Raw genomic sequence first — 13813 nt, forward strand, 5'->3', positions numbered from 1 at the left:
TATGGAAAATGAGACCTTCACCCCTCACCCCAAGATTTTGAGCCCCAATCGTTCAAGGGGGGTGGAAATGATGATAGTGTTCTGTTTACTTATTTTGTGTTATCCTTGCTGTGTTGTTTTATTGTTATGATATTATTGATCCTATGTAATGGATACAAGGATTTAGGGGTGGATATTTGAATTATTAATAATTATTTTGGGGATGATTGATTGAAGAGATTATCTTGCTGGGACCTAGGGGTGGATCACATTTGAATCGTAAACCAATATTTAGGAATGTCACCAAATGATATGTTTTGCTTTATAATGAATGATATGTTTTAGTTTCCTTTGTAATTGGATCACAATGTATGTTCTAGGATACATGGCTGATTAGATTATGTATCCTATAACAAGGGGTGGAGTGTAACCAGAATGGCCTTTGTTTTCTTTGAATGACTCAGCTTGCCTCATTGGGCTTCCCTGGACACTGTGGCTTGCTCTTCCGGGGCAGGAGGCCCGGGGAGCATGCCGGGAAGCAGACAACTTCCTGTGTGATGAGTCATGAGGCTGGCTGAGGGGAGGTGTTAATGTCTATGCTAGGGGGAGGGGCCAACTCAGGAACCAATCGGCCCTGGTCATTCGGGCGGAGCTTGATGATGTCAGAGACCCTATAAGAGGGGAGAGGACAGCTCGAAGAGCTCTCTCTTCCTTTTCCGGTTGGAGCCAGCGACAGTTACAACGACAGTTACAGAGGCAGTTACGACAGTTACGTCAGTTACAGCCACAGCTGAAGCAGGAGCTGCCAGTAGCAGAGCTAACCTACGGGAGAAAGCTGAACAAAGACTTCAGGCCATTACAGCGACAGTTACAGCGACAGTTGGAGCCAGAGGCAGTTACAGAGGCAGTTACGACAGTTACGTCAGTTACAGCCACAGCTGAAGCAGGAGCTGCCAGTAGCAGAGCTGACCTACGGGAGGAAGCTGAACAAAGACTTCAGGCCAGTGGGTAATCTTATTACCATCGAGGGGGAAGCATGATTTTGCTTTACGCAATCATGCTTCTCTGTAGCCTCCTGGTTACTCTTGCAAGGCGTACTTATTGGGCCTGGAAGATTTTGATCAACATATCAAAATGGGGCTTCTGGTTCATGGGTTGGTTACTGTGGAGCCTAAATAAATGTTTTGATTCTTCTGCCTTCTACTTTGAGAGTTTCTTATATCCGGCGGTTCCGAACCTTTCAGACATGTTTATGATCCTCTTTGAGATTATAAACTCTGCCCTCCTGATACACATGGGTAAGACCAAACAGGTAAAATGTGCCTCCCTGCATTAAGGTCTCTAGTTCTTCTGGCTTATTGCCAAGCCATTGTGCATTTATGTATAGACACTTAATGCATGTGGAAGACACCTAAGTGGCTCCTTTGTTGGCTTTTGTCTTGTGTGAATCCCAAGCTACTCCCTCCAATATTTCACTCTGGGGATATACAAAAGCAGTCTTTTCCCTTTCCAAGCTCCTTAGTTTGAAGCCCTTTTGATTAGATATGCAAGACACCTGGCAAAAACATTCTTACCAGCTTCTGGTAAATAGACTCCACTTCTGGCCAGGAATCTGTCAAACCTATACTGAAGGCATGATCCAGAAATCCAAATCCCCTTTTGTTATGTCACATTTTTGGACAGCTGTTCACTTCCCAAATCCTTCCGCATCCCTTTGCCTTTCTATAGGCAACAATGAGAAAAACATAATCTATACCCCTATGGTCTTCAATTTATTGTTCAAGACTTCACAATCACTGGCAATACTTCTTAACTTCCTTATGAAGTGTCACTTGTACCTGCATGAATCAAGTGAAGTGGGCAGGTATCCACTTGGGCATGTGGATGGCATAGTGAGAAGAGTTGTGGGGGCCTAGTGTCAGGAAGACCCGAGTTCAAATCCAGCCTGAGACACCTGCTAGCTGTGTGACCCTGGGCAAGTCGCTTAACCTCTACCTCAGTTTTCTCAACAGCAAAATGAGCATAATAACAACCCTTAGCTCACAGAGCTGTTGTGAGAATCAAATGGCATAGCATATTTAAGGTGCTTTTGCAAAACTTAAAGTACCATATAAACGATAGACATGATTTTTTTATAATGCTCAGGAAATTCCCTGTTAATGTCTTAGATACATTGCCATTATGAGGTCAACAAATAGCTTCCTCAGGGACCCTGAGAGCAAAGCACCCCCCCCCTACGATTATTGCCCATTTCTTCTTCCTTGGTCCTCTACTGGAGGCTCCCTCACCTGATAGTTCCTGTGGCTTTACTAATTTTTTTCTTGGGGAGACAAGTAGCTTTTTCCTCTTCAGAACAACCAGCTCTTTCCTCCTTAGAAAGTGCCCCAAGTCTGTTTTTAAGCTTTAATTATACAGCTGTATTTTTCCTTCCCTTTCTCCTCTGTTTAACACTGTTCCATTCACCATTATCCTAACAAAAGTGGGTCATTTCTTCTCTTCCTCCTCCAAATCCCTTTTTTCCCCACTGATCCCTTGCTTCTGTTTTCTTTAGGAACCTTTCATTCTCCCTGACAACTTAGAGCTTGAATCTCCTAACCTTCTCCTCTAGAAGAGAGATATCCTACCCTTAGAACACATAAGTCATTCTGGTTAGGGAAGAAATACAAATATCTTAGCTTGGATTCAAGTCACCGTAAAAGTTCCCCTACTTTCAATTATAAAGGTTGAAAATTTTAGCCTTGTTTTTCACTTCCACTTTAAGGAAGGGGCTAAGTGGGCTATGCTTCCTCTCCAACCCTCCTGTGCTGGTGACTCTCCAGAGTTTGTCTCCAGCCCCCTCCTCCCCATCACCTTCCAAATACCGCCCCCCGCACCATACACACACACACATAAAGACCTGCTTTTCAGCTGTCTTCCTCCATTAGCATGTAAACTCCTTCAAATCAAGGGTTGTCTTTCTTTTTTGTTTGTATTTGTATCTCCAAGACTTAACACTAGCTCCATGCTGTCTGACTTTCTGAAACTACTTGTAGGTGTGCATACTTCAACCCTAAGCACTTAGTTAAAACTTTTTACAAGCAATTATCACCTCTTAATAAGTTGATAGCCTTGACAAAAATTCCCTGTCTCAACAAAAGTTCATCCATGGCTATACCCAGTTCCACTTCAGCCCCTTCAGTTTCACCAATTTGCCACACCTATTTGCTTAGTTCTCTAATGCCAGACTCTTCCCCTTCTGCTGATTATCTCCAATTTATACTGCATGTATCTTTGTTGTCGTCATTATTCGTCCTTCATTTTCAAAGATAACCAATGGCGTCACAGGATGCCGTCACTTACTCATGAATTGGATTTAAGTAAGGGAGAGTTGCACAGTCATCAGCCTCATTCTTTCTTCCACACAATGAAGTCCAGTGGCATGACAAAAGTGAGGATGACTGGTAATGGCTTGGGATGCAATGAATGACCATGGCATCTTTTATGTATGACCAAGCTCTAATCACACCAGAGTACCTGCTTCAGCTGCCTTCATGGCCTTTGGAACAAACTGTTCTCATCTGCCCATTCCACCACGAAAAGTCTTCATGTGCTTGTGGTAGACATCCCTCTAACTCACTGATGGGTCTGAGGCCTGTCAGTTACCCTCAACCTGGTTTAGCCCATCTGCTGAAATGGTTTACCAGGGTGTGGCCACTGCTCATACTAGAGCTTCTTGGAGCCACAGGCGAGAGTTGTTTGTTCAGAGTTGTTGGCTTATTGTCACCCCATTAAGCTCTGAGTTCCTTGAGAACAGGGACTGTCTTTTGTCTTTCTTTCTGTCCCCAGGCTTAGGCTCATAGCAGGTGCTGAAGAGCTGCTAGGTAGCACAGTGGATGCAGTACCCGTCCTGAAGTCGGGAAGACTCACTTTTCTGAGTTCAAATCTGGCCTCAAACAACTTACTAGCTGTGTGACCCTGGACAAGTCACTTAACCTTGCTTGCCTCAGTTCCTCATTTGTAAAATGAGCTGAGGAAGGAAATGGCAAACCACTGCAGTATGTTTGCCAAGAAGACCCCAAATGGGATCACAAAGGGTTGAACATGACTAACCAGCAACAATTTAAGGGACAACTAAATGGTGCAGTGGATAGCACACTGTGCTTGGAGTCAGGAAGACTCATCTTCATGAGTTTAAACCCAGCCTCAGACTGAGTGTGACCCTGGACAAATCACTTAACCCAGTTTGCCTCAGTTCTTCATGTGTAAAATGAGCTGAAGAAGAAAATGGCAAGTGGTAAACCACTGAAGTACTTTGCCAAGGAAATCCCAAATGGAGTCAAGAAGAGACAGGTATAAAAACAACAACAAAGTTGTTTAAGAAAGGCTTAATGACTGAATCTCCATTTCTTCCAATACCATCTCTTACTTGAGTGGTCTTGCCAGCCTTACAATTCTAAACACTACTAACTCTAATACTTCCAGATCCTCTTTAATCTGTTTATACACTCTAATCATCCTTAATCCTGATTCTCTTACAGTCAGGAAGTAAAATTTAGATCAACAGCTGGATTGGAGATTTTTCTCCTCCAAATTCTTCCAAATTTCCCCTCCCCAAATTCAATCTCTGACCTCTCCATCACCACTCCCTTCAAATCCCCAACACAATTTTGTTCACTATTCTGTTCAAATTCTTCTCTCTTCTCCTACTCCTCCTACAACCAACCATCTGCCATGGAAGCCAGCAGTAGAATGTCACTCTGATAACATTTTGTCATGTTAAATATTCTCAGTTTCTTCAAGTCATCCCCATATAATGGGAGTCATAAACCTTTTGTGTGTGGCAGTCTAGTGAAGCTTTGGGCTTCCCTTTTCTGATGAATCCCTTTTCAGAATAATGATTTTAAATGCATAAAATAAAAATACATAGGATTACAAAGAAAAGCAACTATATTGAAACAGTTACCAAAATAAAAAAAAAATACATTCATGAGGCTTGAGAAGGGTTAAGAACCCTTGTAGAACATGATTGCCAGTCCCCTCCTTGTCCCTGTCACCTTCCGCTGGATTTGATCCAATTCGTCAATGTTTGTTCTAAAATGTGGCACCTAGGCACAAAATTCCAGATATGGTCTACCCAGGATGAAGTACAATAGGACTATCATCACCAGAGCTTTTGTATATCGTATTTCAATTAATCTTGTCTAAGACTTAATTAACTCTTTCCTAACACAATACAATATTGACTCCTACTGAACTCAAAGTCTACTCAAATCCCTAGGTCTCTTCTATACAGTTTTGTTTTTCCATATCCACCCCCATCCAGTACTGGACATTTAAAGAAGCCACATGAGACAGGTAGTACCAAATGATTCCTTTGAACTGCCCTTTATATCCAGGACAACAGAAGAATATCCCCTGTCTACATGCTTGCTAGGAGAAGGGGAAAGAGCCACCTGATTAGTCCAATACTTTGTTTGATACATGTGTATGTTCCTCTTGTCCTAATTTTTAATGGTTTTTTTTTTTTTGAAAAGAATCACTTTCCAATAACTGCTAGTCCCAACAACCCCCAACTCCACTCTCATCCTCCCACCCAGGGATTCCCCACTTTTAATCAAGAAGTACAGTTAAGGAATACAAAGTAACACATTGGTCATCTCTGACAAAATGTGCCTCATCCTTGACCTCTCTCCCTAGAACCCCAATGAGGGAAGCAATTTTTTACTTTCAATTCTATGGACTTAATATTGTTAACTGCACTGATCAGAGTTCTGATAGCTTTCAGTATTATTCTCCTTTATCATATTACAGTGGTCACAATTTAAATTGTTCTTGTAGTTTGTAGGTTTCTTTTACATAAATGGATATTTAATTGCTGTACACACAATGACAAGAGAGGGAAAGATGCAGTACCATTAAGATAGCTCATTCTCACTCTCTTGGGAACCAGGTTGATGTAATGATTGTGATTTTGGTCTGACATCACTACCATATGTAATCCTGAGCAGTTGGTGCAGGGAGACAGAGCCCAGTGCTTAAACTTAATAGACATAAATTCAAGTCTCCAGTGCTACACTTTACTACTTGTGTCACCTTGGGAAAGTCATTTCACATCTATAAGATTCAGTCAAAAAAGAAAATAATAATACTACCTCTAATACCGGTCATAGGGCTACTGAGGAAAGTATTTTGTAAACTGTAAAGAGCTAGTTAGTAGTTTCATCGACTTCAGCAAACTACCTGCTTTGTGTATTAGTCCAAAATACAAGTTACTGGCAAGAATGTAGAACGTTTTTGGCCTTATTCTCCTGATAATCAAACCTACATAGAGATATAACCAGGGAACACAGGAAGTATCACTATCAGCATTTCTGCACATTCAAACATCATCAATCACTATGCAAAAATTGTTCATCTTTCAAGAATTTCAATTTGCTTCCACAGGAAACGCTAAAGCCATACTCCACATTAATGCCATACTCCACAAATGCCAGTCACACTGACAAACACTAGGAGAAGCTCTGGCAACAGCAGACCAGCTGTAATCTGGAATTAGCCCACTTAAAAAAACTTTCATTTTCTTATATTTTTCAATTAACAAGCATTTATTTTCTCCACCCCTCCCTTTTAAATGAAAAGAAAAAGGAAACCCATGTAACAAATATGCATAAAAAAGCAAAACAAGTCCCCACACTGTCCATGTCCAAAAATTTATGTCTCATTCTGAAACTTGAATCCATTGCCTCTGTTGGAGGGTTAGGAAAGAAAAGAGAAACAAAGTTCCATAGTTCTTCAACAGTCCTCTGGAATCACTGTTGGTCACTGCATTCATCACAGTTAAGTTTTTAGAAGTTGTCTTTATAAATTCGCTGTTATTGTATAAATTGTTCTCCTTGTTCTTACTTCATTCTGTGTTAATTCATACAGATCTCAGGTTCCTATGAAGCTATCATTTCTTAGAGCATAATAGTATTCTACTACATACATTCACATACTATAATTTACTCAGCCTTTCTGCAATTGATGAGCAGCCCTTCCCCACTTAGTTTCCAGATCTTTGCCAGTGAAGAGCTGCTACTTGTGTACTTAAGTACTTTTCCTCCTTCTTTGATCTCTTTGCAGTATGGTTTACCTCTCACTATTATCTAAAGGTACTCTATATTCCAGTCAAAATGGACTATTAACTGTTTCTCAATTTTATTCTATCCTCTCCTGTCTTCGTGATTTTGTTTATGCTGTTCTCAAAGCCCAGAGTGGACTCTCTCTACTCCAGTCCATCACTCATACTTGTATCCAAAGTGATTTTACTTAAATGAAGGTCTGACTACATTACTCCCCTACTCAATCAAATTCAGTACCTTTCTATTCCCTTCAGGGAAAAACATAAACTTCTCTATTTAGTTTTTAAAGACATCCACAACTTGAGCCCAACTTATCTTCCCAGCTTCAGTTGACATTACTCCCCATCCTATACTTTAAAATCCAGCTAAATTAGCCTTCTCCCTTTTTCTCACAGTGCAGTCCATCTCTTATCTCTGTGCCTGTGTCCTGGCCATCCCCCACACCTGAAATGAACTCTCTCCCAAACTCAGTCTCACAGAATCTCACTGTTCTAAATAAAACATTTTCTGATTCCCCCTCTTTTATTTAACTACTTGGTATTTATGCTCTTTGAATTTATTCAGTATATATTTATAAGTATTTATTGTCTGCCCCATTACAATGTAAGTTTCTTGATTACAGAGATTGCTTCATTCTTTGTTTTTGCATCCCCAGTGCTGAGCACAGTTCCTTATATAAGTGCTTAATAAATGCCTACTTACTGACTGACTGCTCTCCTCTGGCCCCTGCTGAAACCCTTTTTTCCCCAAGGTCCAGTTCAGGTGCTCCCTCTTAAAGAAAGCTAGCCATGAACCTTTCCAAGTCAGAAATTATTAGTTACTCCTCCACAGCACTTTGATCCTCTCTTTTAAATTTGTAATCTAATTTGTATTTTATTTACTTATTTATTTGAGTACATGTCTCACCGCCTCTATAAGATTATGCCCTTAAACACGGGAATCATTTTGTAATATTTTGTACCTCCGACACCAATCAGTTTTGCATTCAGCTAGTGCTAAATACATGTTTATTAAATTGAAATGAATGGTAGCCTTTTGGTAAAAGCATATGCTAATAAAACGATCTGTGTCTAAATGAGTCACCCTATTTATGGAAACAAATGCGTAGGAAAAGGATGATTCTTAGGACAAGAGAATTAGCTATTCCAGGACATGAGCCTCTTAGAAGGAGATTCAGAAAAGTAACAAATGACATTCCTCTTTCAAGAGAAGCTTCTGCTTGGGAATTACCATGAGAACCTGGTGAAAAAACACTTAACCTCTGTTCTGCTGGTATGTCAGGTCAGGAAGATCCTGCCAAGTGCTTTAAAGAAATCATACTGAATCTACAAAAGATGGTGTGACAAATTTGGCCTTTAACCTTATTTCTTCTTTTAAGAGTTTACTGCACTTTATTTACATCCACTCCCCCTCATGTATCCTGCAGGCTAAGTGCTTGAAAGGCTGAGCACAGCAGCTGCTCTCAACACACCACAAGATGCTGGAAGTCTATCTGAGTTATGTCAATTTACCTACTAGAGCACTGGGTCTACAAAGGTCCCACGTTCATTTTATTACATTATCACTGGAAAGGTAAAGGTTTATGAAAAGCATCAGTCTTTTCTTCTGTATTTTTGAATACTAAAAAGATGGGTCAGTCAGATCCTCTCTCTCTCTAGCCTAGGTTTTGTTTAGAGCTTTGCACTATCACAACTGCTTGATCTTAATAGCACAGTGGATAATCTCATTCGTAGGTTCAAAAAGCTTTCAAACAACTGAATATCAGCTTTCTTCAGGTTCTGCTCTGAAAGGCTGTAGCAACGGCATCATTTTTGTAAGTTCAAGGAGGCAAAAACCCAGCAGAGCTGCACTGGAGCTGCCTGCTTACTTTATAACCAGCTGGACTTCAAGAGACCTGGTTGGATCATATGATTTAAAAACCATGACTGGGAAACATGCCCTACACTTCCTAAAAGACAGAGCTCCGGTCTTTTGAAAGGATCAGCAATGCGTCTGCTGGGACTGTCTGCTAGAGGTGACAGCAATACTGCAAAAGTGACAAGAACCTCAGCACATCTGAACTTCTAAAAGAAGGCCATTGTTAATATGTGCAGAACTCAGCCTGGAGTCTAAGGTGAAATTCTGCCATTCTTCAAGGCCTGGATCAAAGACTATTTCCTTTATGAAGTCTTCATTCAGCTCCCCAATCAGAAATACGAGAAGGAAGGTACATTATTACTCATGTATAATGTTATGGTCTTTTTTTAAGTCTTGATTTTTGTTAACTCTAAATAGAAGGAAAAGTGACGTACAACACTTCTGTTTCTGAAGAGCCTCAAGCATTACTCTTTCAAATAGTTCAATGAAAGATCTGAGAGCACATACATTCTTCATTCACAGAGGAGGACTGAGAAGATGGGACCACAGGATCAGATTTAGACCTGGGAGAATCTCAAAAGCCATCCAGTCCAACCTCCTCATTTTCCACATGAAGAAACTGAGTCCCACAAGGGTAAAGTGGCAGCCTGGCGCAACAGAGAGACCAGACTTAAAATAAAGAAGACATGGGTTCAGTTTTCACCTCTGACACTAATTATACAATCATGGGTAAATTACTGAACCTCTCTGAGATTCAGTTTCCTCACTTGGACAATGTGAATAATACTTGTACACAACTCGTAGACTCAAAGCATTTCACAAACCTCAAAGCCCTCTATAAATACCATTCACTGTTTTTGTTACTGCCCACAGTCGTACAGACAGTAAGTGGCAGCGCTGAGCTCTGAACTCCAAATCTAGCTCCCTTTTGACCGAATTACACTCCTTCCAGGCATTGTGGGTCAGAGGACCTAAAGGAACTCTCTTAACTGTCACATGTGCTTCCAGTCTTACCTTACATCATTGTCCTTCACAGATCATAGCTAGCAAGCAAACTGTATGATGTGCAATCCATTGAACATATCATGCATGTTCTCAATTCTGTGGCTTTGTTCACATCATTTCTGACATCCTTCAAGGTCTGCCTCAAAGGCCATTTCCTTTATGAACTCTTCTTTGACCTCCCAAGTTAGAAAAGACGCCTACCATTCATGAACTTTTAGTACTTTTCTTGCACTTCTCCCTCTGCTGTGTATTATATTTGCAGTACTAACATTTTTATTATTTTGTCTATCAAGTGTTAAATGCTTTGATGACAGTCTAAGCCTAATTCATTTTAGTAATCCTTCCCTATTTCCCACCCTAACAAGCAGTGTCTACAGCAGTGCCTTTACTTATAAAATGATAGACCAGATGATCATTCAAGTACCTTCTAGTTTTTATCTATGAGAGTGCACAGAGTAGAAGTTCACTAAATGTATGATGAATGACTGTACTTCAAGGATTCTTAGCCTTTTTTGTGTCATGCACCTATATGGCAGCCTGGGGAGGTCTCTGGATCCCTTTCTCAGAATAATGTTTTTAAATGCATAAAAATATGTAAGATTACAAAGAAAACTTATTACCCTGAAATAGAATTACTGAAAAAAATTTTAAGTTCTTGGACCCCAGCTTAAGAACCTCTGCTCTAATTCTTCAGTCAACAACTGTATCTCAAACCCAGCTTCTCTACCTGTAAAATGCAGCTAATAATATTTTCAGTACTTACTTCACAGAATTATGGGAAGGCACACAAAGTGCTACATGAGTATAACATTATTATTTACGAAATAGGGATAATTCTTACACAACCCCTGTAAGGCAGTATTGTAATGCTCAAATGATGATCACATAAATTACTATGTAACCAATATAAATGATTGACTCCTACTCTAGTGATTCTTTCATTGAGTTGCACTGAACATATTCAATTATTGGCTACTTAAGTGGCACAATACAGAAAATTGCCATCGATTTAAAGACAATTAACAAAACTTAACAAACAAATTATTCCCACCCCATCCCTCACTGCCCAAAATATTTTGAAAACTCGCTGTTCAGATTTTGGTAAAAACAGCTGGCAGGGAGAGAGGAAGAGTCTCTAGCAATTAGGCTCTGGTGACATTCCTTCATTTGGTGCAGCCATAAGCCTCAAAGTGAAATATCTAAAAGATTCCATAGAGTTCCCTTGACTGTGCAAGTGTGTAAGACATTCCTCAGACAGGACAGTGTTCCAGACCGGCATTTCATAAAGGCCAGATGGGGGATGAGAAATGGGCATTGTCATAAACACTGGACAGCTAAGACATCTTAGACTCAGGACTTCAATACTACGTATACCAATAGTCAGAAGATTCAGACAATATTGAAATGGAGGATTCCTAAGACAATTCTTTTAGAACATTACGGCCAGTAAGTTACTCAATTCTTATTTCCCAACTGCTACAAGAACACCAAAAATAACTTGGACTCTGAAAAACCAAACTCAAATTCTGGCCTTGCCCCTATCACACAGGAGAGTCAGCATTGGTATAGTGGAAGTAGTACTTGGTTAGGAATCAAAAGAGGTCTGAGTTCAAATCCGACACTTACTAACTCTATGACTGTGGGCAAGTCATTTACTTTGTACTTATGGGGAAAGGTTATAAGGAAAGCACCTTATAGAAGGTTATTTGTAATATTCACGAAGAGCCAACTTGATGTATACATGGCCAATAATCGGGTCAATGACTTTTATCACATTATACTCTCTATGGTGTGCAACAAAAAGCATACAAAAAGAGACACTTACTCTCTCTCCTTTTCAGTCAACTTGTCATTGATATTGTCTTTGATGGTTGATCTGGATCCCTTGTGAATTATGGGGTACCTGAGGGGCACTTGAAGGAAGAAGGAAATCATGGAGACCAAATGTGCTGTGTAACCAAGAGCAACAGCAATGCTTCCATCATCTTTTGCTGCCGATTCAAAGACACAAGAAATCCTTATTTACCCATAGAAATTACCTTTGTAAACATTAGGATTCTGTTTTCAAAAAGAAAATAATTTTTTCAACTATTAAATAGCAAGACACTAAGAATTAATCTAAACATGAATTTTTTCTTTTAAATTATAAATCTGTTTTTAAAAAGCCTCTTGCTTGGGGCAGCTAGGTGAAGCAGTGAGTAGAGCATCGGTGCTGGAGTCAGGAGGACCTGAGTTCAAATCCGGCCTCAGACATTTGACACACTTACTAGCTGTGTGACCTTGGGCAAGTCACTCAAACCCAATTGCCCTGCCTTCCCCACTCCAAAAAAAAAAAAGCCTCTTGCTTTACCCTATTCCTTTAAAAGTTGATTCCTATTAAGCAAAGTAATAAGAATTATATTGGGTATGTTCCAGGCACCCCACGTTACAGGCATACCCGGCATAACATAGCCTTCACTAATGTCCTTCTCCAAGAACGCTATTGATGCATTATAAAGTAAGCTCCATCTTCAACAGTTTCAAAACACCAATGTAATGTCATTTGGTTAAATGATCAGTGACAATCTGATTTAGCATTCAAGCCTCATCAGAGTTAACTGCCAGGATCATCAGATGTTTACTACCACCATTCTCCTTACTGTACGTGCATAAATATTGTCCCTAAAGAACCGCACCACCTCCCACCTCATAACATTTTGGCCATGCTGTATTTTTGCATAATCAATTATCAATGAGGCTAGGCAAGATACCCTTGTAGTTAACACTATAATCAAAGACTATTCAAACTTCTGTGTCCTTCCTCCCCAGCCTATAACAAGGAGGGCCATAGTCACCACAGTTTATTAGATACTCTGATATTAGTTTGGAGTAACTAAATACACAGATCTATAGAAACATGACATTTCTTCAATTATTAACAACTCTCTAAATGGTAGACAAAAAAAGGTTAATTCTGAGGTTAAAAACATAAACCCATAAAGCACGTTATAAAGTTGCACGCCTGATGGCTTCATGCCATTAATAAAAGTGATGCAGAAATAATTCTAGAAAAATGGTATTATCTAGAGGTGAGACAGCCGGCACAAGGAGACAATTCAACAGTTCACAGTTCTGAAATAGTCAACGCAAAAGGTTATAGGTCTTATAGCCTGTACACCGTCTAATCCATGTATTTTAGACAGAAGCGCTCGTGGAAAGATTTTATATTATCCTACGCAGAGAGTAGTTGTCTAACTTTTAAGAAGCTATGGATAATTACATTTTTAACTCACCATCCAGTTTTCTGCCACTGCCTACAAAGTGATAAATGATCGTTCAGGCACTCAACTGACAGTAAGTAATGCAACATAAAAGCTTTCTCCATTCCTCAGAGAGGAAAAAAGTAATTGCCCAATGTGTCCCCAAGGTTTAAAAAAAACCAACCAAATCACTTAAAAGGTTTAAATGCATAATCTGAGAAATTCCAGGTGAGCGATACAGAATTCATAAGAGAATAAGGAATAACCTCTTCTTGTATATTCTGTGACTTCACCGACATTCATTGCCTTCTTATGCTGTTCTTTTACCTCTAGCAGTGTAACTTCTTATGAAAGGGAGCCTATTACAACCAGCCACCCTTGATGATGAGTAGTACTACTGTAGAGTGGAAGTAATGCTTAAATTGGGAGTCAGTCAGCTAGCATTTATTAAGGACCTACTATGAGTCAGGAACTGTGCTAAGAACTGATGATACAAAGAAAGGGGGGAAAAAAGTTCCTGCTCTTCAGGAGCTCACAGTCTGATGGGAAAGATCAACTAAATATAAATAAGATACAGATAGGATAAATTAGAGCAGTGTCAGAGGGAAGAGTAAGATAAATGAGAAGTAAAAA

General features: G+C 39.8%; 1 protein-coding gene across 1 annotated transcript in view; it reads right to left on the reverse strand.

Annotated features, from left to right (window-relative positions):
• Positions 1–13813, reverse strand: part of UVRAG (UV radiation resistance associated) — a 416256-nt gene that overhangs the window by 180338 nt on the left and 222105 nt on the right. The window contains exon 12 of the mRNA XM_036745375.1: positions 11767–11932. Coding sequence (XP_036601270.1) covers positions 11767–11932 — 166 coding nt within the window. The remainder of the gene's footprint in view (positions 1–11766; positions 11933–13813) is intronic.

This window comes from Trichosurus vulpecula, chromosome 2, assembly GCF_011100635.1.
Source record: "Trichosurus vulpecula isolate mTriVul1 chromosome 2, mTriVul1.pri, whole genome shotgun sequence".
Classification (NCBI taxonomy): domain Eukaryota; kingdom Metazoa; phylum Chordata; class Mammalia; order Diprotodontia; family Phalangeridae; genus Trichosurus; species Trichosurus vulpecula.